Source organism: Pelecanus crispus, chromosome Z, assembly GCF_030463565.1.
Source record: "Pelecanus crispus isolate bPelCri1 chromosome Z, bPelCri1.pri, whole genome shotgun sequence".
Classification (NCBI taxonomy): Eukaryota; Metazoa; Chordata; class Aves; order Pelecaniformes; family Pelecanidae; genus Pelecanus; species Pelecanus crispus.
Genome location: NC_134676.1, coordinates 33,542,125 through 33,568,057, shown reverse-complemented (window position 1 = coordinate 33,568,057; position 25,933 = coordinate 33,542,125). Strand labels below are relative to the sequence as shown.

Sequence of the window (25,933 nt, the reverse complement as noted above, 5' to 3'; positions counted from 1 at the left end):
CTACAGCTGTTCATGCATAGATCTGTCTTTAATTGAAGGTAACGAGTCACAGTAAGATGTGGTTTTAAAATTAAACTCAAAATACATTATTTTTCTAAACTCCATTTCACTAAACTCTTTTTCAGTAAATTTTAGATCTTTCTTTAGTGGAATACATAATGACAAGAATGCTTTGTGAATCCATTGTACAGTACAAAGAATGAAAAATATACACTGAAACTCAACAAATCTTACAGAGAAGAGATATCTAAGATAGTTACTCATTGATGCTAAATACAGAGTGCAGTACACTGAATATATAAGATTGTATTTAGAGAAGTAGGAAAACGAGGATATCTGAGAACTGGATTAATTTTTAAATAAAAAATCACAGTAAATCCTTGTGCACAGATAAAACAGTAGAAAGAAATACAGTTTATTCTAATTTCTTTTCTTTATATGTCTGAGTAATTGAAGAAATCAGGTGATATAGTGATTTACAGCAAGGTATATATATAAAAATCCTCTACGAAAAGCAGGATCATGGCATGTATTGCTATATAAAATCCACAATCAACTCTGAAGGGAAACCGAAGTAAGAAAAAGTGGTATGAAATAGGGTCGATGAACTTTTCAGTTGTCATGTTGTATAATTTCTGCTATATTCCCTCTCAAAAGCAGAACAATAAGAGATCTTTTTTTTTTACCAACAGTTCATGATTTCAGGAAAGAAGCAAGCAGAAGTACTCTGTGATATTCTGTCCCTTTTAAGGAAGAAAAAGCAAGGATCAGAAATAGTGCTGTCCCTTTTCAATGGCATAGTTCCTAGAAGTGTCAGTTACCCAAAGGCAGAAGCGTTGATTGAAAAGAAGAGGTCTAGATGATCTGATTAGTAGATGGGGGGTTGGAATGCTTGTGTTTTCTTTAAGTATGTGGGACCATGACACCAAATTTAGACAGTGCATTTAAGCTTCTCTCCCAGGACATCTAGAATGTTGTTTTCTTAGAGTGCCTACCCAAATTCCAGCAAAAGTCTAATAAAAGGATTTCTGTAGAAGAAGTTGTGTCTAACTTGTTGGTTAATAACCGTTAATGGATCCTTTCCTTCATGAATTTCTTTTTGGTATCCATGGTATTCTGCAACAAAGAGTTTCACAATTTAATTATGTACTACATGAAAAACTACTTCCTGTTTGTTTTAAATTCTCTGTCTCATAATTTCATCTCATGATCCTATTTCTTGTGTTACAAGCAAAAAATGGATAGTCATTTCCTTTTCATCTCCTCCACGTAACGCATGGTTTTATGCCCTTCCTTCATATCTCCCTTTCTCTTGAGTCTTCTCTGCTCCACACTGAGTTATCTAATTTGATTAACCTCTGCTTCATGCATTGTCATCCTCTGTGATATGTTTCTTCAACCTTATGATTTCTCTACCATTCTTGAGATGGGCCACATGGCTTGTCGTGAAGGTGAATGCAAGGGCAGCCCTTTGGCATGCAAAATGGCCTTAAAATGGCATTACTGGGAAACTTTACAGAATCCTTCAGTAAATAGTGGATTCACAGGGTGGTGAGTGAATGAATGAGTGTGAGAGTGAATAAAGGTATCACACAAAATCCTTCCAATCAGTTCCACAGAAACCTCCTAAATCTAATTGCAGTGCAAAAATGTAACTTCAAGTAAATGGCTGTCGCATTTTAAAAGCATGCTCAGAAGTTACCTGTGGCTGTAATATTTGTAGTTTCAGATGTTATTTTTCTTCACTCCATTACTTTAATGAACTACTTATATATCTTTTACTTTCGTAGTGCAACATGGTACATTTTCTTCCACTGCTAACACGTAAATTATTTCTAATACTTGTGAGCTATCAGTTAGTGGAATTGTTCTTTACTTTACGCACTTCCACAACTACATTCCTGTATTGCTTTGACGCTATATAGGAATCCTTCTGCTTTTCTGTAAAGTTCTGACTCATTACAGACCTGAGTTTAAAGTCTGGTGAGAGGATTTGAACTGCTGTAATGGAATGTCCTTAAGTGTGTCTTAAAACGTTTTTGTTTTGTTTTGTTGAACATTACTAATGCTACATTTTTATCCTGCATAGAAAACTCTGCTTTTAAAATTATTTTAATAAACAATTATTCCCTGTACATGGGATTTGTTAGAGAAATTTGTTAGAGTTTTGATTCTGTGTGCTTTAATATTTGAGAGTTTGTTTGTTTGTGTTCATGATACAATCTGGTAAAACAGCTTCTTGTGCTTGATCTCTCCAGAGCTGAACCCAGGATTAGATGAAGAACAGCTTTACTTCCTGAACATTATTACACTTCTGCAATTGCATATTACAAAAAAATGGGCTTAAATCTGGGGCAGTTATATTTGAAGAATTTATGGTAGTGGTAGAATTTTGAGAATGTACAGACGGAAAGGAAAATCTTCATAAAGCTCAGTAAAGGAAGAAAGATCTAAGGCTGATTTTTGATTTGTGAGCCTCCTATGCTTTTGCCAGCTATCTATGAAAATTCTGGGGAGCTGTAGAATGAGCTTTATCTACTTCTAGTGAAATCTTCCTGTTTTCTGATTTTTTTCTTCCCTTGTTCATTTTAAGCTTTATATGACTTTAATGGCAAATATGGTTGCCTCCATGCATAGCATAGAGGTGAAGAAAACTCAATGGCTAAAGTCATTTGTTCGGTGAAGCATTACACCTAAAAATGTGTTGTATACAATACTTGATTGCTAGTATCCAATCATAACCACAGTGAGAAATAAAAAAAAGTCATTGTGCACTTGCAGATCAATTCTCAAAGGGTTCTTATAAGCCAGTACCAGAATTCATGAAACAGTCCGGTATCTCTTTTAAAACAAAATTTAAATTTACCTCTTTGCACAAGGTCTTCATGCTACTTCAGTCAGATGTATCCCTTCAAAAGGATGTTCAGTGGTTTCATAAGGGGCTTGCTTTGCTGATTCCTGGGCAGGGGGGTGATTTTCAACTGTGTTCTAATTTTCTAAGAGGAAAGGGACAAAATAATCTAAATATTGCCCTTGTCAGAACTACTACAGAATTTCTATGGGATTGGAATCTAATTAATCATATGAAGTTCCTCAATAAAATCCAGGCATTTTTATATGTTTCCCACATCACAAGCAATTTTATGTACTTTCAGTTCATAAAAGCAAGCTTCATTCAATCTGAAACTGTAATATTCAATAAAATTTTCCCTTGATATGAGTCAAAAATGTCCTAAATTATTTTTGGTCCCTATTTTACTGTCTTTGCTTCCAATTAAATGATCTGTGAATACTGGCAATTACACTACCTTCCTTTGCCAAATCACTGAAGTATCAGTAAAGGGTCATCATTTAAACAGCTACAAATTAATCACAAAAGCCAACCTTTAACACATCCGTACAGTGATTTTAATGTGGAATGGCCCCCTTATGCCTCTTAATTTTTCTTTTTGTGAATTACAGCTGTATTGCATCACAGGACATTAAACATGTTTCAGCTCATGGGAGTGAGTCAGTCATGTTTTTAGAAATTGAAAACAAATGTTATAATAGGATAAATGGTAATATTTGAAGCCATAACAGTTTCCTGGTAGGCATGCCTATTTAATAGATTGCTTAGGTTTTCAGCTTGTAAACGTAACAGTATCTTTCACTAGCTGAAATAATAGAATGTTTTTTTCTAAATTCTAAGTTTTACAGTAATACCAAAAGATGCAAACCAAAAGGACAAGAAAGTGAAATAATTTGTGAAATTATTCTCATTAGCTGAATTATCATCGTTAGGAGAAAGTAGATAGGAATTTTTTTTTTTTTTTTTTTTTTATGTTCCAGTGTCATATAAGTGAGTATTCAAACTGCATGGCTTCCCAGCAGTGTATCAGTACCATATTAAGAAGTCCGTATGATAGCAGAAGAGAAGGAGAAACAGGGGATAAAGACAGGATAGTTTCTTGCTATTGCAGTTTGGAGCTAGAAGGTATGTGGGGGCAAAGAGAAAGTTAAAATATTTATAGCATTGGTTCCATTTTTATCTGGAAACCAAAAAGGGTAGTCTGGTAGACGCATGGGTCATTTATAATTGGCAGAGTTGGAATGTCCTGAACAGCTTAAGGTAGTAAAATATCTTGCTGGATAAAATGATCTGGAGAGGAGTGTGTCGGGAGACCAGTGGCGCCAAATGCCTCAATAAATGCAGTGTGTCAGCCCCTCCGTCTTTATCATGAAAACATTGGTGCATAGTAATGTGTTTTGGTCTGATGTCATGATCTTCACAACCACTGCATAAACCTGTAAACTAGCAAATATCTTCTGTGGCACAGTATGCTAATAACTATTTATCTTTGCGTTTGCTTATGGGAAGAATAAATACATAAATGATAATACAAGGTGTGAAGAGAAGAAATGAAAATTACTTGTTCCAGCTGAAAATGCAAGCTTTTAACTGGCTTGGAATTTTGCAGTTGTGGTCTGTAGGTATTACTGAACCTTTTAATGTTTGATCTGAAAAATTACATATACAGTTATAACCAACATGCTGGAACATTAATTCATTAATACATGATAAGAAAGAGAACTGTATTCTAAAGTACTGAGAACATCTGCACTGTGAAACCTTCTTCTTTCTCACTGCGCTAGCACTTGTTAGGTTGATACAAACTGAATGTGAAGAGGTATCATTTAAGGAATGGATTAAAACTTTGTATAAACCAATCTGACATACAAATGTGTGCTACTTAGAATCATTTTGGTTGGAAAAGACCCTTAAGATCATCAAGTCCAACCATTAACCTAACACTACCAAGTCCACCACTAAACCAATTAAGGCTCGAGTAATAATTTCATGTTTTCTGGCTTGGTGGCTGGGTTATTTTTTAATGAAAGTAAAAACAAGGAATCATTAATGTTGGAAAGGATCTCTAAGATCATCAGTCCAATCATCAACCCAACACCACCATGCCCACTAAACCATGTCCCAAAGTGCCACTTCTACCTACTTGTGGTGCTTGTGGTGATTTCTTTGCAATCAAAAAAAAAAAAAAAAAAAAGCAATAGTGAGACTTTTTTTTAGTTTTTCTCCATTATTGTTACCAACGTTAAGGTCACTAAGGTTTCCTGGAATGCAGAGCTTTTGTTATACAAGTTAAATGAACTCCCACTTACCTAGGATAGCCATCATTCCATTTGTCTGTATATTTTCTTTCTCTACAACTCCCATTGATCAATATCATTGATTGGTAAGTTTTCTTAGGCTCAGAATATTGATTAATTCTTGTCAGAGTGGCATCTCAGAAAGTTGAGATTGATGCATTTGGTCTGTTAGCCGAAGTCCTCAGCTGTTTGAAGGGGATCTGCTTCTGGGAAGAGTAACTGGTCAGAAGAATACATGATTAACAATATGTAAATATGGAATCTTAAAAACAAAACTTACTGTCCTGGTTTCAGCTGGGATAGAGTTAATTTTCTTCCTAGTAGCAGGCATAGTGCTGTGGTTTGGATTTAGTAGGAGAAGAATGCTGATAACTCACTGGTGTTTTAGTTGTTGCTGAGTACTGCTTATGCTAGTCAAGGACTTTTCAGCTTCCCATGCTCTGCCAGGTGCACAAGAAGCTGGGAGGAGGCACAGCCAGGACAGCTGACCCAACCTGACCAAAGGGCTATTCCATACCATATGACATCATGCTCAGTATATAAAGTGGGGGGAGTTGGCCATGGGGCAGCAATCACTGCTTCGGAACTGGCTGAACATTGGTTAGTGGGTAGTGAGCAATTGCATTGTTCATCACTTGTTTTGTATATTCTTTTATCATTATTATTATTATTACTTTCTCTTCCTCTGCTGTCCTATTAAACTGCCTTTATCTCCACTCATGGGTTTTACTTTTTTTTTCTGATTCTCTCCCCCATCCCACAAGGGGTGCAGGTATGGGGGGTGAGTGGGTGGCTGTGTGGTGCTTACTTGCTGACTGGGGTTAAACCATGACACTTACCTAGTGTGAGACTAAAATATCTTTCTGCTCTGTACCTCTTTCTGATTTCGTTGTAAGTAAATTAATTTTGCTGGTAACTGGCAAAGATTCTTAAAGCATCATGCAAGAAATAAAGGTTTACCCTTAACTATCAATTTCAGGATGGACTTGTGATATTTAATATCTCATGAAAATATAGGAACTGTTAGAAGATATTGTTTTTTATATAATTGTCCACTACAAGCTGGGCTGCAATTATTTTTATTTCTATCTCTTTGCAAAAAAGGGCAGTTTGTGGAGTTCTTAAATATCGTTGACTTAGACAATGTCAATGTCTTGAGGGTTTATGAACTGTTGCTTACTATACTAAGTACTGCATTTGATGGCACTAACTGAAAACAGTTAAGCATTTAGAAGGCCAGAAACTATCATTCATTGTCACAGACATGATGTGATCCCAGATATAAAAATGATATACAAAAACATTATATTTTACACTTGTGCTTTATATAGCTACATGTATGCAAATAGTTGAAACAAAACTTCATAAATTTCAGTCATATACGTGGCTGCAAAAAGTCATCTACATGAAAATTTGATTCAGTACAGCTGATGTCCAAACATCTCCATAAAAGAATTCCTACAGAGATTTTAGGAAATAAGTTTCCATTTAGCTCGCAAGTTGGATATTCAGACCTTCAGTGTATTTTCTGGTCTTGTGTATTCTGTAGTCTTTTTCATATTCCTTCTACATCATTCCTGTCCAATTATGCCAAATGTGTAATAAAGGATCATATATGACTACTAGTAATCACATCAAGGTGAGAACTGCAAGTCTCTTCTTCCTCTCCTGATTGCATAACATTGTCCTCAGGAGTTTCTAAAGCTAGCCCATGCATGTAATAGACAACACTTTTAAGACAGGGAGGGAATGACTGAAAATCGTTGAAAGTCTGGCACATTTTGACAGCAGGTATCATAAAAATAAACTGCTGTTAAGTAGGTCAATTACTGAGACAGGTTTAATTCTCTTAGATCCAGCTGAATATTTCATGATCAAGGTTTATTCCTGTGCCAAGCTCACAGTAGCTGACCCATGTCGTCTTCTACCCTCAAGCCCCACCAAAGAAGGGAAAGCAACTTTCTAGTTGAGTTGTTCCTGAGAATCCCTTACTGTGCAGAGAGCTAAGATGTAGTAGTTTCTTTGGCCTCCACAGGATTGCTGTGACTTCAGCTCCTGCCTAAAATCAACAGCTGACTTAACTCAGAACCTGTGTGGAAACACTAACTTTGCCTCTGCCTGAAAAATATTGCTCACCCAGTCTGGACATGAATTCAATGCTGTGATTTCAAGCTTTGTCTTTAAGCATATTTTAGTCCTTTTATAATCTGTCCTGTGAAATAATGTGATGACTGACCATCCTTGTCCAGGTTCTGGCCATGCCAGATCTTTCCTGTATTATCCTAGAGATGCAAGACAGACACTGAAGTGGCCAGCTGGGTATTTCCCCAGACTACAGCTAGCACAGCTAACTAGGCATGGCTCTGCATTGCAAAAAATAACAGTATGGCCTGGCTAAGTGAAAGACAAGAGGACAGAACAAACTATGTTAATAGGAACCCATTTAGGAGTTGGGAGAGGGATAGAAAGTTTACCTCCATATCACGATAGAAATATGTAAGACTCATTTTCTGTAACATTATTGTTTGCCAATAAATTCACCTCTGTAAACAGGATAGCAACAACAGAATGTTTAATGAGTTAGAAATCATGCTACAAATAAACCTTGAATTCTTAAAGGATTCATCATCTCCAGTAATTTCCATCTTTAAGAACATGTATTTCCAGAACATGTTGCAAAGTGTTTTATTTCTATTATCGTCAAGCCTGAAACTGCAAGTTGCAAAGATCTCATACAAAAGCATTCTGCATTCTCAATTGCTTGTAATGAGTATTAAAGGAGTTTACTTATTTCAGGGCACCAACCTCTTTCATAAAAGCTGATGTTCATATTCAGAAAAATGTGCTGTTCAAATCAGTGTTACGGAAGTTTAAAACTTGAATGCCATAAGAGTAAGCACAATGCATGAAATAGTCCTTCATGTTTTCCCTCCTGTGTTCATTTTTTTTAGTGCTGGAGTCGGCAGGACTGGCTGTTTCATTGTGATAGATGCCATGTTAGAGAGAATAAAGCATGAAAAGACTGTAGATATTTATGGCCACGTAACTCTAATGAGAGCACAGAGGAATTACATGGTTCAAACTGAGGACCAATACATCTTTATCCATGATGCACTGCTGGAAGCAGTGACATGTGGAAATACCGAAGTGCCAGCCAGAAACCTGTATGCATATATCCAGAAGCTGACACAGATAGAAACAGGCGAGAATGTCACAGGAATGGAACTGGAATTTAAGGTACTGGGATTTTATGATGTGGGGAACCAAAAACAAACAGTGTAACACTTAATGCTGCTCTGTCCTCCACCAGTTATTTCCAGTAATCAAAAGATAAGACATCAGCAGACTAAAATTTGAAATTAGGAAGACAATACTTTGTAAAATGTACAATTCTATCCTCAGTTGGTGTCCAGACAAGCACCATTCAGTGAGGATGTTTTAACCCTGCTGTTCCTTTATTGTTTCAATAGCTTGAAATGTGTGTTTGCATAACAGTTTAATACCCAAATTTGTCTATAGGCATTAATGGAGCAGACATTAAACTTCTATAATGTGTTAGAAGAAGCTTTACAAATATTTAGGTAATGCAATAGAATATGGAAAAGTAAGGATCTGAAATTAAAATTATTCATTAATGGATAATGAGCAAAGATCATCAAATCTGATAGTGTCATTTGGTTTTGTTATACCTGGCCTTAATTCTTTTAATTTATTTTCAACAGCGTCTTGCTAGCTCTAAGGCTCACACTTCAAGATTCATCAGTGCCAATCTTCCATGTAATAAATTCAAAAATCGCCTTGTCAATATTATGCCATATGAGTCTACAAGGGTATGCTTGCAGCCAATCCGAGGAGTAGAAGGCTCTGATTATATTAATGCCAGTTTCATTGATGGATACAGGTACTAATGTTGATGTGTTCTCATGTGGACTGTTTTAAAAGTTTGCAAGATTATTTATGTAATTACATTGAAAATAACAAAATTTAGTATTGAAATTTAGTATTGTTTACTATCTGTGCATGCCATGTTTGGGTGTTTTTTTAAATATTAATAAAAGATTTAGAATTTCACCCATGCAATACAGGAAAATTCTGTAAATGGCGTAGGATTTTAAACGTTGTATTTTTACCTACCTTTAAACCATTGAGAACTCCCAGTGTGTTTTACATGCTGAAAGTTACTGAAATTTTAAGCACATGCATGATCTGGAATCTATTTCTTCACAACTATTCTGTTAAAAAGATACATAGAAATAACAAACAGGAGACACATTCTCTGTGTCAAGGTGATAACCTGTGATCTTGGAACACTGATTAAGACTAAACCTAGCCGCCAAAAGCATTTTATACATAAACAGTTGCGTAGCCCACCAGCATCTTCATGACAACACAGAGCACTATGCCCTCAGCTGACTTAAGCAGCTGGTAGAAAAAGGCATGAAGGAGAAGCGGTATAGTTTCCCTAAGGCAGTTTAGGTGTACCTGAGTATCCGTATCCACAGAGATCATCTTCTAAGCCTCTGCTTATAATTGGAAACAACCTTCATCTCCACTGTCACCCACAAAGGTGTTTCTGTTGATTGAAAGAAGCAAGAACAACATAAACTGGTTATCATCTTATAAGCAACAGCTTGCTGCTGGCTTCCACTAGTAGGATATTAAGGCCTGGAAATGCAGGGCACTCCATTCCTGAATTTTCTTCCTGCCTTACTTTTGCTGGAGGCATCAGACTGTTGAAAAGGAGTTAATAAAGAAACTGCTTGATGCTATAATTTCTGAACTTAATAGATTGTTAGACAGTTATTTCTACAAAATGAACCAGCACAACTAAGTGTTTCTTAAGTGCTTTTTACAGCACACAAAATTGAGCTATTAGAGTTGCATTAAAATTTAAATAATAATGATAAAGACATACATCATAGTATTAACAGAGTAATTTCCCTCTCAAAGTTCTAAAAATAAAAAAAACATAGTTTGATTAAACAATCGTAATAAGGTTTTAATGTGCTTATTATTAATAGTATATAATTTTTTCCTCTGGATAATGTTTATATATAAACGGAGAACACGTGTATCAATTCACTTTTTTGATTAAATTATTTTTCTTAATTTACTTTTTTTCCAACATAGACAACAAAAAGCTTACATAGCTACACAGGGTCCTTTAGCAGAAACAACTGAAGACTTCTGGAGAATGCTCTGGGAGCATAATTCTACAATTGTGGTCATGCTCACTAAGCTACGAGAAATGGGCAGAGTAAGTACTGCTGTAATATTCCTTTACTAAAATGTTTGTTATAATGATTTTTTATTAAAATATTTGATTGTTATGGGAATGTCTAAAGATAAAGGTGAGGATTTAGGTTCTTTCTCCTTTTGAAATATCGGTGGCATGGTTGATCACCATGTGTAAGGTTTTCCAATCTGTAGATGTGTTGCAATAAACAAGCTAGACATGGCATTTTGTTGTGGGTCACACTGAGATTCAACAGCTGAGTTTGCATGTTGATATTCCAAAGTATGCAGAGAGAGCATTGCTGTCTATTGAAAAACAAAGATTTCTTATTTGGAAACTTCACTTCTGCAGTCTCTGTTTTTAACAATGTTAAAAGAAACTGTGGTATTTTTGAGATCTGAATGTCTTCTGTGTGTTCATAGCGCTGAACTTTAAAGTTTCAGCACCCAGTTCACAGTCCTAAACTATTCAAGTGCTGCTTTGTGTAATGGAAAGAACAAAGCAGTTTACTATTGGGACAGGATTACGTCAAGATAAAGCCGGTATGTGATAAGTGAAATCTGAGTCAGGCCATGTATCTGGGGAATAGAGATGATTCAGGACATGGCTAGTGGATGGAGAGATGGAGTCTTGACTGAGGCCACAGGGACTTCCTTCAACAGAGAAGAAGAAAGAAAACTGAAGGTGGGCTAAAGATTTAAATTCCGTTCTGTATTGAAAATTAGGCTAGGGATAGCTCTCGTCACTGATGAATAATAGAACTGAGCAGAAGTATAAACAAGTTCAGATGTATAGTGACCAGAGAGAACCCCTTTGCAATGCAATACTGAAGATCTCTTTTATTGTAGGTATGGAACTTCATGTTCACAGCAAGGCAAACAGTTCATGTTCCTGTCACTCGTGGTACTTTCCATGAGTATTACATTTATCTGAGTGAAAAAGGTTTCATACCAGTTTATGGTAGTGGTCTGGAGTAACAGGAAATGTATTTTGCTTTGTTATTTTGTAGGAAAAATGCCACCAGTACTGGCCTGCAGAGCGCTCAGCCAGGTATCAGTATTTTGTGGTAGATCCAATGGCAGAATACAACATGCCACAGTATATTCTGCGGGAATTCAAGGTTACAGATGCAAGGGTAAGTTAACATAGCATTACACTAGTTCACGTAGGTTTAAAAGAAACTGTAAATTTCTTCTTTCTTTTCCTTTCTTTTTTTTTTAAGTTTGTATTATTGTTAGAAAAACCCTAGGGGTGTAGTTTCTACAAGCAATAAACAAATGAAAAGCAGATAAATTTATTATTAAATGAATGGAATCTTTGTGTAAGAACAATTAACTAATTCAGATCTGACATTTGGGCAGCACAACTTTGTAAAGTTCTGAATAACTATTTGTGTGGAAATACGTTAGATGATTTGAGGACCATTTTCCCTTTTTTCTTCATTTCTCCCTTGATCATTTTTGGGGACATTTTTTGTCACTTACAGCTGTAAGTATGTTGGTTTGCACCACCCTCTAGGCTGAGTGAGTATGAAGGTTAATACATTGAGATTTAAAAACTGCAGAGCAAATAGCATTTCTAAGAAAAGCTTGACAGGCTTTGCACATTATAATTTGATTTTTGGCATAGCGTATTTTCAGCACTCTTGTATATCTGCAGAGTAGATACATGCAGCTGTGACCCTAGCATCCTCATTTTCATACTGCGTTTCTTATCTGAATTTCTGAGTCCAAAACTGAGCACTAATACAAGATTAAATGTACATAAACTTTAAATATATATTTGCCATTTCTTAGACTTTTGATTTCTAACACTTTAGTCTGCATGGCAGGAAAAATTACTGACAGCCTCCATTTCTGTAAGTGCTGTAGAATACTATTTGTTCAAGCAAAATAGCAGGTTGTACTGTCCAGGAATAACATGAGTGATTACTCAGAGTTGCCAGTCAGCATCCAAAATATTAGACTTTCTCATAGTTAGCTAGACTGCTGCTTTAATGTTAGCTTCAAGTAAAATTAGGTACTACTGACAATTAGCTAGACAGTATTGTCACTAACCAAGTCAGCACATGAACATTTTAATATGGCAAATGAGACGTAGGTTTGTGTTTTGGAAAGAAACTATAGACACACTGGATGTGATTTTCATTCTGTTTGAAATCTTGTAAGGACCTCATGACTCCATAGCTTCTCTAACCCATTTGTGCGTAACAAAAGTGGAGAAGAACAGGCTCCTAACATCCCTCCTTAACCACACTTGTAAGCACAAACAGTCAGAGCCAATTTCACTACAACTATGCTGATAGTTTTCATAGATCATCTATTAAAAATCTGTTCCATCTGAAGCTGGAAAGGGTCTTATGTGACAGAGTTCACCAAGCTCAGATCACAAAATAACTATGATAACAAAAAGCCACAGATGTAGTTGAAGTGTCTGCAAACAGTATGTAATTCCAAGAAGTTCTTTCAAGAGTTTATAATGAACTAGGATATTTATGAAAGTCTGTTTACTTATAGCTAGCAAACCAGTAAAAAGTCTGAAAGGGTTGAATAATTTAATTTGCCAGAAATATTTTTATTGGACCTGATATTAATACAGGTCTTTTAAAAAGAGCCAAGCATATGTGCACCTTGGCAGTCCTGTTGCGACATTTTACCATCACATATCATTGCTTCTCAATTTTTAAAGATGTCTTTACCTTGGTAGTCCAAATTTTGTTAAACAACTCACTGGCAAACTCACAGGGCCATCTTAAATTTTCTAGATGTGCTGGGAAGCTATAGCTCCTTCCAAATTTACTGGAGGAGGTGGGGACTACTTACCAAAATGTACATTATAGTTTTCCTGTAGTTAAGCTTTTATGGCTGTCACACCCAGTAATTAAGACCATCTAACTAAATTGTTGAATTCAAAGAAGAGTAAATGCTGCAGCGGTTGTGACCAGACTCTGTCCCTCTTATCTCCAAACCCACCCGTAATGTTAGAATACCATCCATGCTCTGGTAGAGCCAAGCCAGCCAATTATTCCTCAGGGACAAGGAAAGAAGCACACTGCCTTTGCAGGTATCAGCAGCAAGTGTCTGGTATGGAACTCCCTGTTATTTCTGAAACTGAGCTGTGAATAGTTGTAAGGTGAAATTGACTTCTGTAATTGTTTCAATCTACTGCTTCTGACTGCTTTATACTCACTTGCTCTGTAAACTCCAGAGGTCAATATGTTGGGGCAGTCTCATTTAAGGCTAAACTATTAGTGATGGCTGTAAGAGAGTATTATAAATTCTACAGCCTCATCAAAAGATGGTTGAATATCCCCTGTGAGGAACAAGAAGAAATCCAAATGATCAGCCAGTCAATAGGATGATACATTAAAAGCCCTCCATGCAGGAATCTGAAAGTTTGTATTTTGATAACTAACTGCAAACTCACAATATTTGAAAGTAAAGATTTTAATAAAATTTGGCATTTGTGTTTGGACTGCTATTGGCATGCATCTCATTAAAAGAAAGCAGCACTGTTCATAATGTCAGTAGCAGAGGGAACTGTGTAAGAAATTGCAGATCAGTTCCCAGTATGCTATACTGCTAGTCTAACATCAGACTAACTAACTTTACTTCTGTGCTCATTAAATAACATTAAATAACAGAAGTTATTGCCATTAAAACTAAATCAGAACAGTTTTTACAGCATTCCACTGGATTATTGGGTTGTTATGATCATGAAATATATCAACTCAGTTGATTTAGACACACTTGAAAAGCAAGTATTTACCATTAAATCTATGTTGCACATAGACATTTGTGGTCTTCCCAGTGACAGCCTAGGCTTAAGTAAAGGACCATTTTTCTTAACTTTGCTACCCCTGAAATGTTACTGTTATTCTAGCGTAATTCCTATCAGGGTGAGAAATTACTGAAAAGCTTCCATCTCTTTAACCAACATGTTGCAAGTGAGTCAGACTTAAGGGTTTTTTTCGTTATTTAGAAGAATGGGAGTTTATTTTGGAGGGAATCAACGTATTGTTTTGTCTTCTTGATTAATTAATGTCCTGTGCTTAAGGCTATCTGAAGGATGCAATTTCATTATGTCTTCTTGGAGGAAAATGGGATTACAAAGACCATTATGAGACAAGTCTGCATTAACAAAATGCCATTTTGGTAGGAAATATTTAGTTCTTTGTGCTGATGCCCACAAGAAATAAAATTGGATAAATTTTTTCAAACAGATTTTTTTTTTTAAGTGGTCAAAAATGATCCACAGAAATAGACTACTACATTTTCACAGTAGTCTAGTGGGAATATAAGAGATAATAAGTCAAAGAAGTGTATGTGTGTCCTCTCATGGAGCAGTGGCTGGCACACACACCCATTTTCTGTTTTCCTTACTCATCTGAGACATGGGAGGCAAAACCCTCCAGTACCAAAGGAAACATAAAAGCAAAGTATTGGGTTTTCCTTTGGTTATTTTTAAATCAATTCTATTTCATTTCAAAGGTCTGTAATAGCTGAGTGCTTGTGGTAGAGGAAAAAAAAAAAAAAAGATTGTTCTTGCTTCCGGCATAACTTGTTGCATTTTGGGGGGGATCTCCTATAATCATTTCAATCTTTCATGAGTTTCACTTCGTAGAAGATGCATTTTGAAGACATGGGATGGTGGATGCTTAGGAAACAACATGTCTGGAGACACTAGTTCACATGAGTGGCTCATGCGCCCATGCTTTTATGCCCATGCTTTTAAATATTTCAGCTGTGCAGATTGACAGTGTCAAAATCAACAAGAACAATGTTTGAAAATTCAGAACAAATTTACTTCATCCATTTGTATTGTATTTTTTCTGTTTATCTGTCCTGACTGTTTACATATTAAATAGGCATACAGCAGTTGGCGTTTAATACTTCCAGTGACTTCATTATAAAAATAACCATTCTGCAGCATTCTGGAGTTTTAATCAGTCGTTTCAGTATTCCTAACCAAAGGGAATGAACAGCTTCAGCCGACTTGTTTTGAGAGTCGAAGCCCTTCTTCCCAATTTTTGACTGAGTCCAAGCTGTGAGTGAATTAAATTATGATGATTAAAGGGAGTTTATGGTTTGTTAAACAGCTGGCTTGTCTCAGCATATCTTCTTCCAGGCAAATGTCCACCTCGTAGAAAGCACCATGCTATTAAAGATATCTGCAAAGAGGGCAATGACTAAGCAAGTCTTATCAGTGAAGATATTCCTGCCATACAGTAGACAAGCGTATCTAGGAAATGGAGAGTCAGATTGGATGGCCTTATTCTACCTGTTCTGTATTTAAAGGAATTTGTAGTCCTCAGGATTCAAACTATAACTTACTAAAAAAAACGTATAACCTGGTGAGATTCTTATGTCTTTAGCCTCACTTTTTACACAAGCAGAATGTCAAACAACTCTCCTATCCAGTGCAGAAGGGAATCTATGCAACGTTGTTAGTGAAATTGCACTTCTGAGCCAATGTGTCCAAAAGAACCAGCCAGTACTGTGATTGAAAGTCTTCATAAACGTGATCTTAGCTATTCCCCACCTCCTCTCAATGTCCTTGTGTTGTGATTGTCTTTCTGGTTGTTGGCTGACTGACTTCCAGCTGCTGGAACATGCTTTTGGAATACATTATTTGTGTCTTTTGTTAAAGGATGGCCAGTCCCGAACAGTGAGGCAGTTCCAGTTCACTGACTGGCCAGAACAAGGAGTGCCAAAGTCTGGAGAAGGATTTATTGACTTCATAGGCCAAGTGCATAAAACAAAAGAGCAGTTTGGTCAGGATGGACCAATTTCTGTTCACTGCAGGTAAGTAAACAAAGCCACAAAGTAACTCATATGCAGATTTGTTTTTTCTAAAGTTGGTTGCTGATTGCAGTGAAGGTGTGTATGTAAATGGAATTTCATAGATGAACTATCAGCAAATGAGGTCAGGTAGGAGATCTAAAAAGGAACACACAGGACTGCTTTACAAAACAGGAACTGTTCTGCGATATCCCATTTACACAGAAAAGTTTCTTCTGAAATGTGTGGAAACACGTGATTTTTTCTTCACTTGAAAATGTCTCTAATGCAGGGTAGAAACAATCTGGTCAATGCTACACGCAGAAAGTGGTAGGAAGGCCCTTATCACAGGCTGCTATATCTGATTTTTTTTTTCCACTGGTAATTAAAAGTGAGGCTGTTATATTGGTGGGAATTACTAGCTGTAAACAAGCTAGTTACACCTCAGTAGCACATTAGTAGCAATCAAGAGGAGGAAAATAAAGATGGTAGCTATCTCAAGAAAGGGAATGGAATGCAAAACGGTGTTTAGAAACGTTGCCTGTCAAAAAATCACTGAGGTTTGGATTGGTGAGTTCTAACTTCAGAATATAATGCCCATTTTTTGAATGTGATGACTTCCCCCAGTTCCTTTACAATTGATATACACATGAAAACAGATTGCATGGTGTGTAGGAATAATCCAGGGTGGGCTTTTTTAATATTCCTGTATTTTTTATTTATTTTCTCTACAGTATTCTAGAGTCTATAGCAGATGGCCAAAAATAATATCTTTATCTTTTATCCCTTATTTAATAAATTGTTTTCTATGAATTCCATTAGGATTGTAGATACGCATTTTTGCAATATTAAATTATTTTTTGGTAGATGAAATGTTATTATTTGTATAACAGAAATGCAAAATACTGATACAGGTTCCAAGTCCTTCCTGCAAGCCAAGTAATATCCCAATACTAGCATGAAGACAAATTGAACAAGTTTACTAGAGCACATGAATGTACAGAGGGAGAGAGATTCTTGTCCTTCCAAAGCCAGGAGCAACCATAAGTTGTTAAAAGACCAGTGTGTTTATTTTAATAGTTTCCTTATGCTCCCCTAATCTGAAAGGCTGACAAGATAAATGTATTGGACTACTTGAATCCTACGTTTTTCGTGTGCCTAAAAATTTTTATGGCCTGCTAAGGAGAACAGCATTGCAAAGCAGTGTTTGGGATTCATTTGGCAAGGGAAAATGAGGAACAACTGTGATAAGAACAGGCCTTATTCTTCCTGACATTAATGAGTTTTGAGAGCAGAGGAGTAATGAGCAGTATTTATGCCTTTATGCAAGCATATGTAAGAAAGCAATGTGATGGTATTCTTCTAAGTTCTTTGTACCACACAAACTTGTCCACTTGTGACTGCAATGAAATACTGCTTGCAGTAGGTTATGCATCCCTTCCAAATGGGTGTGATCTTTCATGCTGAAATTATGGAGATTTCTACCATTGACTTTGGTAGAAACAAAGTCAAATCCAGTATAATTCATCATGGTTTGGTCTTTAAATGTCTTATCATCATTGTAACAACAATCTAGAGATTGGTAATACTAATAATCGTTACCAATGTTAGTTAACTTACAGGAATAGGAAATGTCCCTAGCAGATTAGTAAGTTTGTTTGTTTCTTTCAGGAAGCACAAGATCCCTGGGTACCTGCACTTTCCTAGTCTTTGTGGAATTATTGTAATAATGCCTTCAGTTTGTACGGAGAAATTCTTCAAATGACAGACTCCCCTAGTGCCACTTCCCTGAGGTTTCCTTCCCACTCTACACATTTTTCACAAGTTTGCTTTCTCTGTTACACGGTAAACCTCTGCCACCCACAATTTTAAAATGTTCTCTTTCTCTGGCATTTTTACAAATAGATCGGTGTGCCCCAATTTAAAAATTTCTAATCTCATCAGGCAGTTAATTAAAACTAGTTAAAAGAGCAAAAGCCTGTTCACCTTGAAGCAAAATTTTCACTTCAACCAATTTTAAGTATTTATAGTCTTGTTATTCCAGCTTTTAGCTGGAGAGTAAGGAAGACCACCCTTTCCCAGCGTGCATTCAAGTTGTATTTTTAACTACAAACTCTTCTCTCTTACAAAAATATCAATACTTCCTCATGTCTCATTAAAGTATCCTAACTTTGGTTTCTAACTGTTTAAACTTTGGTGAATCATACTACATCATGAAGTAGTGCCTTCACTATTTACTAAATTCAGGATTGTTTCAAACATATGTCACATTGCTTCATTAAATGTCGTGGTAGAACTCAGTTTGCTCTTTGACTTGTACTGAAAGAAATAAGCTATCATCAAAATGCTACTAGTACTTATGTGGACTTCCATCACTCTTTGGAAATTCTAAGCATCTTCTAATAGGAAGTGCTACAATGTTAAAATATGCTTGCCACTTTCAGGGCAACAGGGTCAGTTTCCCACAGACTTTACCAAAATATTACACTTGATGGCTAGTTAGGATTTGCAAGCATTGAGATCTTTCCATATTAGTCTGTCTTCCTCATTAAGTAGCTTCTCCAGATACTTGTTCATTTCTTAAGAACACAAGACAACAAATTAATTCCCTCCTTTTGCTGAATTAAAGAGTCCTGAGTAGTTTTTTTAAAGTAATAAATATTTGACTGATGTGTGAGGCTAGAAGTCCTCATACGTATTTAGAAAAGTCATACATTTTTTGTTGTACACATATCTTTAAATGGTTGAGCAGGAACAGCAGAAAGGAGAATAGAAAATGGTAATTTGTCTTCACACTGCTGGTGACTTTCTGGGCTACTTGGTTTAGATCACACTGTCATCAGCTACATGGAGTCCAAGCAGGTTCCAACAGTATTTTTCCAGGATTTTTTCAGCATGTTTCTTAAATATTAGCTTTCTAATTTACCTCATCAGGGAAAGGAGACCTTACATTCCAGTTGCTCTAGATGTTCAGGACTATTGTCATCACATACAGGTAAAACAGCACTGAGAGCATATTTTGTCAAGTTGTGTCTCAGTTGTGCTTTGGCTTCAGCTCTCCGAAGGCACACAGGTTATGCAAAATTGCTAAATCCAATCACGTGTATTTAATAGCCCTAGAAGTGCGCTGATCTAGACCAAACACTAAAATACCATCATACAATTCTGTTTCTGCACTAGTCTTGTGAATTCACTGGATCTCTGTCACAGTCCATATCAACGGTCAGAGTTCTTCAGTCTTTCCCTGCTGTTCATGTTCTTCCACTCTCCTGTCTGGTGAATAGGTGTCATAAATCTCCAGCTTCCCAAGTCTATCTGACTGGAGAAAACCTTGTGAAAGTATTAGCATCAACAGTGAGATGATGGGGTGCTTAATTTCCACCCATATGAGTTCAGCCATGGAAAATCTTTTTTTCTGTGTAGTTACCGGTCTGTTTGTCCAAGAGTGATCCTCATGAATTAAGTGTTTAATTTTAGTAACTGACAACTATTGGCTCTATTGATTACAGGAATTTATATCACTTCCTGGGGGTTTTAGCTAATAACAGAAACCAAAGACAGAACAGAGAGCAAACAGGCCACATATTCAAAGAAGGCATTTCAAACTAATGTAGACAGACATGGTATATGCATATCAGCATTAGAAAGCTAAAGATCCAGACTGCCAGACTTGAATAAAAGCTGTATCTTAAGATTTTTGTGTATCCATTATTTAAACTGTAGTGTGTATGAACAATTTGGCTGATTTAGTTGACAAGCCACTGTCCGTGGTATTTGAAAAGTCATGACAGTCAGGTGAAGTTCCTGGTGGGGGAACATTGCACCTATTTTTAAAAAGGGTAGAAAAGAGGATCCTGGGAACAAGCGACCTGTTGGCCTCACCTCTGTGCCTGGGAAGATCATGGAACAGATCCTCCTAGAAGCTAAGGCACATGGGGGACAGGGAGGTGATTCAAGATGGTCAGCATGGCTTCACCAAGGGCAAGTCCTGCCTGACCAACATAATGGCCTTCTATGGTAGAGTGACTATATTAGTGGACAATGGAAGAGCTACTGATGTCATCTGTCTGGCCTTCTGTAAGGCCTTTGACATGATCCATGACAACATCCTTCTCTCTAAATTGGAGAGATATGGATTTGATGGGTGGAATCTTCAGTGGATGAGGAATTGGCTGGATGGTCACATCCAGAGGGTCGTGGTCAATGGCTCAGTGTTCACATGGAGACTGGTGACAAGCGGTGTCCCTCAAGGGTTCGTATTGGGACCAGTACTGTTAAATATCTTTATCAACAACATAGGCAGTGGGATCGAGTGCACCATCAGCAAGTTTGCAGACAACATCAAGCTGAGTGGTGCAGTTGACATACCTGAGGGACAGGATGCCATCCAGAGGGACCTGGACAAGCTTGAGAAGTGGACCTGTGTGGACCTCATGAGGTTCAACAAGGCCAAGTGCAAGGTCCTGCACCTGGGATGGGGCAATATATCGATATAGTATCAATATAGACTAGGGGATGAATGGATTGAGAGCAGCTCTGCGAAGAAGGACTTGGGGATACTGGTGGATGAAAAGCTGGACAGGAGCCGACAATGTATGCTTGCAGCGCAGAAGGCCAACCATGTCCTGGGCTGCATCAAAAGAAGCGTGGCCAGCAGGTCAAGTGATTCTGCCACTCTGCTCTGCTCTGGTGGGACCCCACCTAGAGTACTATGTCCAGCTCTGGAGCCCTCAGCACAGAAAAGACTTGGACCTGTTGGAGCAGGTCCAGAGGAGGGCCACAAAAATGATCAGAGGGATGGAACACCTCTCCCATGAAGAAAGGTTGGGAGAGTTAGGGTTGTTCAGCCTGGAGAAGAGAAGGCTCCGGGGAGACCTTATAGCATCCTTTCAATACTTAAAGGGGGCTTAGAAGAAAATTGGGGACAAACTTTTTAGTAGGGCCTGTTGCGATAGGACAAGGGGTAGTGCTTTTAAACTAAAATAGGGTAGATTTAGACTAGATATAAGGAAGACAGTTTTTTACAGTGAGGGTGGTGAAACACTGGAACAGGTTGCCCAGAGAGGTGCTAGATTCCCCATCCCTGGAAACATTCCAGGTCAGGCTGGACAGGGCTCTGAGCAACCTGATCTAGTTGGAGATGTCCCTGCTTATTGAAGGGGGCGTGGACTAGATGACCTTTCAAGGTCCCTTCAAACCCAAACTATTCCATGATGCTATGAATTTCAGTATTCATTGAAAATCCACTGACTAATTCAAAGTAGAAGATAAACTAACACACTGAAGATGTGCAAAACAGGGCATAAACATGAACAAGCTAAAATAGAGCAAACAGTAAAATACCTTTTGGGACGTTTTTCTCTTGTCAATTCCAGCATAGGTCATTGGCAACAAATGTTCTCATTTGCTTTCACCATGCACTGGTTACTGTATTTCTGGATGAACAAACCAAGCCACTTTGGAATGAAGACTGGAGAGTCAGGATGTACTTAGCAGCATGTGAAGTTTGCTTGAGCACAATTATTCTTCCCAGTGCAATGTGGTAGTTTGCTGTGGAATTTTGCTTAGTGAGCCTTTCTCCATATAGAAACTTGTACACATATGATGTGTTGTAACCACAGATAATTTGTCAGCCAATTCTTTCAGCATTAACTGTCAGTTAACATTCCTCTTTTCCTTCCTTTTTTTTTCCTTTTATTGCAACAGTGCGGGTGTTGGAAGGACTGGAGTATTCATAACCCTGAGCATTGTGTTAGAAAGAATGAGATATGAAGGTGTTGTAGATATCTTCCAGACTGTCAAAATGTTAAGGACACAGCGGCCAGCCATGGTACAGACAGAGGTGAGCAAAACAGTATCCATATACGATGGTGATGGAAAAGAAGGGGTATTTCCGCAGCCAAAAATTGCACAGATATAGACTGTATAAAATGTTACATTTTATATCTTAAGTCATATAGTGACTACATGACTATAGTGTAAAATATGCTATAAAGGTACTTCAAGGACTATTTCCTGTTATAGCAGTAGGCACTGCAGGTTGGGGAAGGAGAAAATTATTTCAGTAGTGGATGCTAAATTATGGTAGTTGAGGAAAACCATTTTCCAAGAAGTATTACCCATTTTTATTTGAACCTTTGTTTCCTGGCAGAAATGTATGGTAATAAAGCAGGAGGCAAATTGTTTCTGCAGGTGGATCCACCAATTTTTTTTTTGTTCCAGGAGCAAAATGTTGTTCATGGCTTCAGACTGACACTGTATTATTTTCATGGTTTTCTTGACTTCGTGTCACCAAGCAAGTGGCTGCTTGGCCTGAATATCATAATGGTAAATTCAGCGTTCAGGAAAACTATAGTGTAAATAATTTCTGTGCTAGCAAGTGTGCCATGGAGAAATAAGGAAAGGGATAAGCAGTAGCAACTGATTTCCTGGGCCTGGGTGCTTGGAACTGTGTCATGTCATAAAGAATACTTAAACATTTTCAGTTGTGCTTAATTTCTACTTAAATTTCTGAACAGGAGACTTGAACTAAGCCAGAGCCAATAGGTTAGGAGAACCAAGCAAAAGGGCAAGAGAAGGGAAACATTTTAGGTCATATATTTATTTGGTATAATTTGATTGACACTGCCCTTTAAATTACAGTCTGTGAAATTTAAAATGGTTCTCTAGAGTTTGCCATTTCCCACAAGAAAATTGAACTTGTTTAATAAAAGCCTGGGTTGCCTTATTTTTAAGAAGACAACCTCATAAAAAATTAAATGAAAAATAAAGATACTTATTTTTAATCTTGTCAGTTAGCCAAGTAAATCACTGTCACCAAACTGAAGACTTAATTCCATTTCTTTTCCATTACCATCTTCTTCTGGATAAATAAAATGAAAAATGACTGCTTTCTGTCATTTTGGTTCCAAGAAATAACTACAGTATACAGAAAAACCATGCTTCTTGGAGCCTACCTGACAAATACAGACTTCATCTATGCAATATATTCTCCCTCCTACTTTATTTCTCTATGCTACCCTTCATCCCCCCTGCTGAAAGTAGACATGTTGTGTACTCACTTTTTCAGAATTCTGTGGGAAACAAATCTCTCATTTAGTAGTATAAACTGCCAGGAAATCTAATCCTTATTCAACAAAGCACTTGTGGACCACATATACACTTAAAATTTAGGCATATGTCTAATGCATTCTCCCACCGTTCCAACAGGAAGCAGAAGAGAACTATTAGTGATCATGCTACTACATTGAAGCAAATATCTGATGAGTTTCCTGGTGTCCAAAAGAATTCTAATTGTGATCTTAACAAGTATAACCCGTGTGGGGTTACCACATAGCACTATCAGATAAATAAGCAGACTGTCTTGGTACTTTGGATGGCTTTCAGAAGCAATTTCTTTTCTTTTTTTTTTTCCTTTAACATTTAAACTCTGAGTGGCAGTTGCAAATGAGTACACAGATGTGGCATTTTACTATGAGTGCAATATTATGTAAAAGTGCAAAAGGACAATTGTGTGGGGGTGAGAATAACATGAAATGCCAAATGTTGGATTCACCACAGGTGTAAGCAAATCTCTCACCACACTGAACTTTTTTCTGCTTCCAGGTGTAGGTTGAAATACATACATTCTGTTTCATGTTAATCAGCTGTTTTAGCTGCATATTTCTCTCTTAGGCCATTTCTTGCCACAGGCTAAGTTATCTTCACATCTTCATCAAAGCCTGTGTTACTGAAAGGTTGGGATTCCTTTTGCTTCCTTAACATGATTTTTAACCTGGTGGTTTTCCATATAGCATTCCATATTAAGGCTGTGATGGATTTTGTCACTTAGTGTGTTGCATCTACTATAGAGTTAATTGCATATTTTGCTATTCATTTTCAAATACATGGGGGAAAAGCATCTTAGCATGTTCACATAACATCAGCTTTATGCTGATGTTATATTAATCCAGAATAACAAACTGTCAATAGGTGGGTATATAGTCTCTGCACAAAAAGAAGCTGCATTCTGTGGGAAATGTTATTGCATTTAATGAGTGTCTATCTTCATCTGTTCTAACTCAGACTGGTTTTCTGTTGATGTCAGCAAGAGAATATTGCTGAACTGTGGATGCCTCTGTGGTATATTTGTCTGTAGCCACAAAGTATTCACTCTTAGTTGAAAGAAAAGAGAAACCAACCAATAAGCTGGCTTTTTGATGCTTCTCTTTTCTATCTTTCTTTCTCCAGGATCAATACCAGTTCTGCTATCGAGCCGCACTGGAATATCTGGGCAGCTTTGATCACTATGCAACATAAAAACCCATCATGGATTTTTATTGCAGGCCCTTTCAGATCCAGAGAGCCGCTTCTGAGCCATACGATGTGCTTTAGAAGTACTTCTTAACTCTTAGCTAAGGAGCGATTATTGGGGATATATAAAATAAAAAACAAACAAACAAAAGTAATGGGGATATGTAAAACAAAAACAACAAAAAAACCCTATTCCATGTGGACCAAGAATTCACAGTTTAATAACCTAACCATAATAAAAGAATCCTGACCACTGAGGCGTCTGAAGGATCTCATTTACAGATACCTCAAGGGTTCGACATAGGTTGAAGTTAAAGGGAAGAGGAAATTAATCAGAGAGAATGATCATCTTGTTCAGGATTGCATGCTTTTGCAAAGAGGAATTTTGAGAGAACTGCAGTTCAGTGCAAGATGTTTGTTAAAAGGTTGAGTCCTGGCTTCTCAAACAAAGCGGACTCTTTACTTCAACATCACCCCTTCCCATCATACTGCTCATCATAACACTTTAGGGGAAATGTGGGAATGTTTAAAAAGAAAGTCCTTGATTTAGTTTTTTAGTATTGTAAAGATACTGCTGACCTGTGCTTCATTTTTAACTGTGTAAACTTTTTCCTTTTTTTAACAAGAGTTTATCATTCAATGAAGTGAATTAAAGAAAAGGTTGCATAACTGTTAATCTTTTTGTTTAAAAACTGTAGATTTTTTTAAGCTGTAGAACTGTTATCTGTAATATCGTGCTGTAGAAATGTTAAATAATTTGAAAATTTGCACATTTTTGTGCAGTCCTGTATTTATCTACAGTACCACAGTCTTGTTAGATATTACTTTTACAGTTTTGTTTGTTTTATTTTTCTTTAAGAAAATATTCATTGTAATCAGTTAAATCAAAATGGGATTTTTTGGTTTCTTTTGGAATCAACAGGGAGGCGCAAAGTATAAAGATGCTGCTAACACACACACACACACACACATATGCACATGCACACCCACACCCTCTCTTTCTATATATGTAAGTATATGTATGTATTACTGTCTACCCTTGTCTAACTCTCTGTATAGTTACAGAGACACACATAGGTAGATATTCACACACATACACATAAACATATCAATTCTTCCATACCTGGATTTATCGAAGCATTGAGAAAGTTTTTCAGCATACTACAATTATATTAAACTACTATTTGATCATCTCTGCATTTCCAAGGTCCATAAACTTCTGTTTCACAGGGAAGTGAGGAATGCACATCACTGATATTTGAACATCATCTGTATCCCAAATAATATTTCTATCCACATTGCCACTTGAACACACACACACACATGCACACGCACATATGCACACACATGCACACACACACACAGATTATGTGATTTAGGCTTCCAGTGAGGTTCAATATTTGTAACACTATAGTGCAATAAGAAATCATATTATTAAATGTAGGAGGTGTGCATGTGGGAAAGGTCAGTGCATATC

At 37.0% G+C, this 25,933-nt stretch overlaps 1 protein-coding gene across 1 annotated transcript in view; it reads left to right on the top strand.

The window, feature by feature from the left end:
* Positions 1–24,462, top strand: part of PTPRD (protein tyrosine phosphatase receptor type D) — a 300,998-nt gene extending 276,536 nt beyond the window's left edge. Inside the window, 7 exon segments of the mRNA XM_075726637.1 lie at positions 8,100–8,385; positions 8,871–9,049; positions 10,279–10,405; positions 11,394–11,519; positions 16,034–16,188; positions 21,871–22,006; positions 24,394–24,462. Of these exon segments, the coding sequence (XP_075582752.1) occupies positions 8,100–8,385; positions 8,871–9,049; positions 10,279–10,405; positions 11,394–11,519; positions 16,034–16,188; positions 21,871–22,006; positions 24,394–24,462 (1,078 nt within the window).
* Positions 24,463–25,933: the final 1,471 nt, after the last annotated feature.